Source organism: Mandrillus leucophaeus, unplaced genomic scaffold (genome assembly GCF_000951045.1).
Source record: "Mandrillus leucophaeus isolate KB7577 unplaced genomic scaffold, Mleu.le_1.0 Scaffold91, whole genome shotgun sequence".
Lineage (NCBI taxonomy): Eukaryota > Metazoa > Chordata > Mammalia > Primates > Cercopithecidae > Mandrillus > Mandrillus leucophaeus.
In genome coordinates, this window is record NW_012109919.1 from 712559 (window position 1) to 718581 (window position 6023).

The window sequence follows — 6023 nt, forward strand, 5'->3', positions numbered from 1 at the left end:
AGCAAAGGTCAATTCTCTGAACAAAGTCTACCCCATTGGGCTATGGTAGATAGTTAATAAGTAATCCACTCACAAATTTTTCTTTATACATAAAGAGCGAACATGGGAAAATCTAGGCTATAATCCTTGTCAAAATATTTCTTATACCACTTCTCATTAAAGGGCTAAAAAAATACTAATATGGTTTCATATCATGAGATGATGACTTTGCAAAAAAGGATTCCTATAACTGCATATAGATTTTCCAAGTTGGAAAACTGAAAAATCTAATTTCAGAAATATAAGTAGGCATTCAACATATATGCCAATATGCTAATCACAAAAGAACAAAACATACTTATCTATTTACTTCCAGACAGAGCAAAGATAAACTAATTTTACAATGCTTTCTACCCACTATAAGCATTGTACACAGATTAAATAAAACTTTTCCAGGAAAACATGCCATGTACATGAAGCCAATAAGATACACTTTCCAGATATTTAGCAAAGTCCAATAGAGCGAAGGGAATGAAGAATGGGTGAATTCACAAAGTAGTAAGATTTCATAAATCATCTAAAATGAGTAAGAACTAGAATTCAAGTACAAGATTCAAATAAGGTTAAGTGATAACCAGAAAAGGCCATACAAAGTAAATCCATTTAATACAGAGTCCAAGTTTTACAATAAATAGTGGGAATAAAAAGCTTGATTTGGACATTCTTTTGAAAAACTTTTAGTTTATCTTATATGTAATACAATTCAGATTATAATAAAAACTATGTGCTTATTCTTAGAACATAAAAAGAGCAAATTAAATGTTGCCTTTGTGGCAAAATTTTTTCCAAAAAATTGTATGCTAGCCCAATTCAAAGTCATTTGATTTTCACAGGCCAATCATAAAGGTTTTGTTTTCAAAACACTCAAAAGTTACATTAAGCTTCCCTAGTGCCTCTCTTAATGCTTTAATTTTCAAATCATTCTCCCTTTAATACCTGTATCTCAAAAGCACTGTTGGTCTTTCTCTTGTTTACTTTTTAACTGGTCTAGTGAATGCTGTAATATCCAAGAATCACCTGAGAAGCTTAACATACAAACAAATTACAAGTCAGGACAGAAGCACATGCTCAATGAAGACAGGTTTTTGAATGGGTACTAATTTGATAAGTCATACATGAGTGAATATTTTGCTTTCCTTCACAACTTCCCTTGCAACCTCATAACTGCACGAACTTGGATAACAAATTCATAGCCAATGAGAAACCCCTGTGTGTGCATTTATATTAACCGTATATATAACAACAGGGGATATAAGTCTTGGTCTGAATGCCTTAGGGTATGTAAATGTATCTTGATCAGGACCACACGTATAAATAATTTTTTGTAGTGTAATATAATACTGTACCAAGGTTGTCAGGGAGTTCCTTTTCATATAGAGTCTCTCCAAGTACTGCAGTCCCTCATCTTTCAGTAACTCCAATGGAAAATGGTGCAGATTCCTATAATTTAAGAACAAATTCTTGTGCTTTTCCAGCCTTGCCACAGAGATCGTCTTACAAAGTTCGGACGCCATGACTGAATATATCCCATCAGGCACACTGCAGTACTATATCTTGTCAAAATTGGTCCATTTCTATAAAGAGAACAAGAAAATTTATTCATTATAAGATTTTTTACAAGCATTGCCACATAAACCAGTTAGCACCCAGAGCTACTTGAAGACACTGAAAAAGATAATTATATTAATACATTCAATCCTACATTTTATTTTCATAACAACTAAAATTGTCACACATATTTAGGAGGAGATTAAAATGAATAACAATTTAATAAAAATACTCTGATTAAACAATATTTATTATTTATTAGAAATAGTCCTAATGGAAAAAATAGTTTTTGCACTTGAGATAGGAACCCTTGTCTAAGAAAAACAGTGACCAGTTTCATAACATGCAACCAAAGGAGAAGCTTAAAAATCAAATGCAGCAAACCTCATTTCTTTTATGAACTACCTCATTTTGTATTTAGCTTAAGGTACTTCAAAAATATTAAAATATATATTATTTATATCTAGAGCATTAATAGCTTCATTTTCTTCACTTCCTAGTATGTAAATATTGTCCTATATTCTGATTTTTTTCTTTATCTCTTTATTCTTTTCTTTCTTCTTATTTTGTTTTTAGAGACAGGGTCTCACTCTGTTGCCCAGGCTAGGCTGCAGTGGCTCAATCATAGCTCACTGTAGCCTCAACTTCTGTGCTCAAGTGATCCTCTCACCTCAGCCTCCCAAGCAGCCGTTACCATAGGCAGCACCACCACACTCAGCAAATTGTTTTATTTGTTTTAGAGATGGGGGTCTCACTGTGTTGCCCAGGCTAGTCTCAAACTCCTGAGTTCAAGCAATCCTCCCACCTCAGCCTCCCCAAATGCTGGGATTACAGGTGTGAGCCACTGTGCCTCTCCTCTTTGTTTTTAGCTTTATGGATTATCAGAGGCATCAAATAAATAGATCCAGGGCCACACAGTTTCATTATTTTAAATTATTTCAATGAAAGAAGAAATACTGCACTCGGAAACAAGAATCTTGTATTATTCTATAATACTACAATGTCTCTGGGTCTCCAGTTGCCTAATATATAGGAAGGAGATAGCAACTAATGTACTGGTTTACAGGCCTGAGTCCAGGGCAGATTATTATAAATTCTCTTCTAGCTCCAAAATTGACAAGGGCAACAACACAAGTAACATTTGCCATTTTATCCACTAGGCACAGAGCTAAAACAAACTTCGCCATCAGTTAACACAAAAAGAAACAAACTAAAGGCTTCAGTAATTTGTCCAAGGTCAAAACCGTTCACAAGGGATAAAAGCAAGGGTTTGATGCCAGGTCCAATGAATTTCAAAGTTTGGGTTCTTTACAGACACTGACTCACAAGATTCCACAGGATACTAAGGAAATGCTGAAACAACTACAAAGAAGTTGAGCTTTGCTTAAAGATTTGACTGTTTTCCTCAGCACTTTTTCCCAACTCTCTCTTGGAAAGTACCTTTCAATATTTTTTTTTTTTTCTTAAGGAAAGTGATTTTCACTGGGAATTAATACCAAATTAGTACAAAATGCAGCAACATAAGCTTTCAATAAACAAGAGTTCTGTAATTTTCTGGTTATATTTTATTATTTCCAAATTCTAATTCCTAGCTAATGAGCTAGCACTTGCCATTTTATATAAAAAGGCAAAGTATGAAATATTAACTATTTCCAAAGCAACATAAGGATCCAATACTTTCCCACATTTATTCCACCTACTCACCTATTTTATGAGATATATTATGTGACTTTGTACAAGATATATCTTTCCACATCTTAATTCTCCTATCTGTAAAGCAAAGGGAAATAGACTACAAATAACATCAATGATTCTGTGAAGAAAATGAAACTTTTTAGGTAATTATTCACTGAACTAGTGAACTGTTAGCAGTTGAGATGTCTCACAACCATCTCAAACTTAACACACTCAAAGAGCTTTCCATTTTCATCATCAATCCAAATCTCCATAGTTTTTCCCATCTCAATAAATGACCCACCCCTCCATCCACCAGCAGGAAGTCATGAATGATTCCATCCTCTCATATTCTGACCACCTCCAATCTATCACAAGGCTAGTGGCTTCCATCTCCCAAAGACATCTCAAATCCATCCAAATCTCTCCATCTGCCAAAACCACAAGCCACTGTCATTTCCTGCCTGGCCAACTGTATTAGTGGTCTCCCTGTGTCCACTCTAGTCACTTCCAATTCATTAATCCCAGCAGTGGGCCTTTAAAAATGTACATCCAATTACATCTCACTCTTTCCGGCACACATCTTACTAAATAAACCCTTCAGAAACCTCTTATTCAGAAAATCAAACCCATACCAGGCCTTGAGGGTGCCTCACCATCTGCCCCCACCCACTTCTCCAGCAACTCTGCTTGGCTTCTCACCAAGCTTCTGGGTTTTTCCAATCCTTAAAGCTACCAAACCCCTAACAGCACTTGCTGCTCTCCTCTTAGCCTAGAAAGCAATGTCCCATCATTCTCCAGATTTCAACATAAAAATCACCTCCCGAGGCCAGCCGCGGTGGCTCACACCTGTAATCCCAGCACTCTGGGAGGCCGAGGAGGGTGGATCACCTGAGGTGAGGAGTTTGAGAACAGACTGGCCAACTTGACAAAACCCCATCTCTACTAAAAATACAAAAATTAGCTGGGTGTGGTGGCAGGTGCCCGTAATCCCAGCCACTCGGGAGGCTGAGGCAGGAGAACCGCTTGAGGCTGGGAGGCAGAGCTTGCAGTAAACCGAGATCGCACCACTGCACTCCAGCCTGGGCGACAGAGACTCGGTCTTAAAAAAAAAAACAAACCACTTCCCTATCCCAAAGTACTCCCCTGGTGTTCTTTCAGAGGAACTTGGCTGTTTGTTTTTCCTTCGTAGGACTCCTCACAATTTGTCACTTAAATATTTATCGTTGCACCTGTTTATTGTCAATAAAGCCAAAAAGCCTGCAAATAAACTCTTCAGAAACTTATTTAGAAATCCTGAGGGCAGGGACTGTGTTGTTTTCTTCACGCTTGCATACCTGCATCTAGCACAATAACTAAAAGTAACCCTTTCTAATACCTAGGTGATGGGTTGATAGGTGCAGTAAATCACCAAGGCACAAGTTTACCTATGTAACAAACCGGCATATTCTGCACATGTATCCAGGAACTTAAAATAAAATTTTAAAGTAAGCCTTCTAATATCTGATGACATGTGGAAGAACATTGCAAGGCTGATTTTCCATCCACCTATGTCAACACCACGGATAGAGCCTATAAGCTTGCTACATGCCACAAGGATGTCTAATCTTTACAATCGTGCATTGCAATAGACATATGTAGCCCGTTTTGCAGAGGAGGAAACTGAGTTTCTCGGAGGGTAACATGCCATAGTTCCATCGCAGGTGAACTGACTGCAAAGCCTGTGCACCGCCGCCCTACAATGCAAAACCACACTCACTGAGGCAAGATTCAGTAAGAGATTCCCTGTAACTTGACGGCTTTCCTTCTGAATGTTCTAGCTGGGATTGGCTGCCTCAAGAACACCATTAAACTCTGTTAAAATTGCTACAAAGGCTGTTTGGGAGATAAAATCTAAACAAATGAAATCCTAAAACTGCCAATAATGACAATAAAGCATCAACAATGCTCATAGTTTTGCAGTATGCATTCACGGGTCATACACAGCCTTTAACAAGGTAATTTTCTTACTCCATTTCACTTTACTACATCTTAACCTAGTTAAGCAAACTACCTCTTGTATAGTTATACTACCTCTTACACGTAGTTAAGGCAAATAGTATTACTTAATATCAGCTGTATACAGCTGCACCTACACACGAGCTTCCTGACAGGTGAACACCAATCTATCTTATTAAAAACAAAACAAAAATATCAAAAACCTCTCAACAAAATTCCACACATATTAAGGAACATTTTGAAAGAAAGGAGTCCCTTAGACTGACTTGCCCGTACTCAATTTAGTAGAATACGCATTCCAATTTCCTAACGCTGGAGATGAGAGAACTATAAGCTACATATTAAAAGCATTTGTAAAAGGCTATTTTCTCAGCTCAGTGGTAATAAACACTGGCAGAGTCTTAGGCAAAACACACGCCGTTTCGCCCGAGTTAGCCAGCCACTGAGATCGTTACAGTTGGGAAGCAGTGAGCCCAGCAGCAGGGATTTCACGGACCCGGTATCAGGGTTCTCAGGTCCCAGGGGCCGCGGGCCGCAGAGTGCGAGAAGGACCCAGCAGCTGTGGCCACCCGAGGCCCGGACGGCCCCGCTGTCCCACTCGCCGCCACCCGGACGCTTTGGCAGGACCAAGTCTGGGGCGTCCCCCCCGGGGGCCAGGTCAGAGAGCCCTGCCACTTGAACCACCCGACGAGCCGGACAGCTCTACTCACCTTAGCGCCAGCAGAGCCAGCGCTCCGGAGCGCAAGCGGCGCTGGAAGGCAAGC

The 6023-nt window shown here is 39.0% G+C and overlaps 1 protein-coding gene across 4 annotated transcripts in view; it reads right to left on the reverse strand.

The window, feature by feature from the left end:
- LRRC28 (leucine rich repeat containing 28) overlaps positions 1-6023 on the reverse strand; it is a 129099-nt gene extending 123076 nt beyond the window's left edge. For 3 of the 4 annotated variants that reach the window (XM_011969806.1, XM_011969809.1, XM_011969808.1), the window contains exons 1-2: positions 5970-6023; positions 1386-1613 (exon numbers count right to left, since the gene is read on the reverse strand). In XM_011969806.1, coding sequence (XP_011825196.1) covers positions 1386-1553 — 168 coding nt within the window. In that variant the 5' untranslated portion in view covers positions 1554-1613; positions 5970-6023. The remainder of the gene's footprint in view (positions 1-1385; positions 1614-5969) is intronic. The other variant, XM_011969807.1, reaches the window with a different exon arrangement.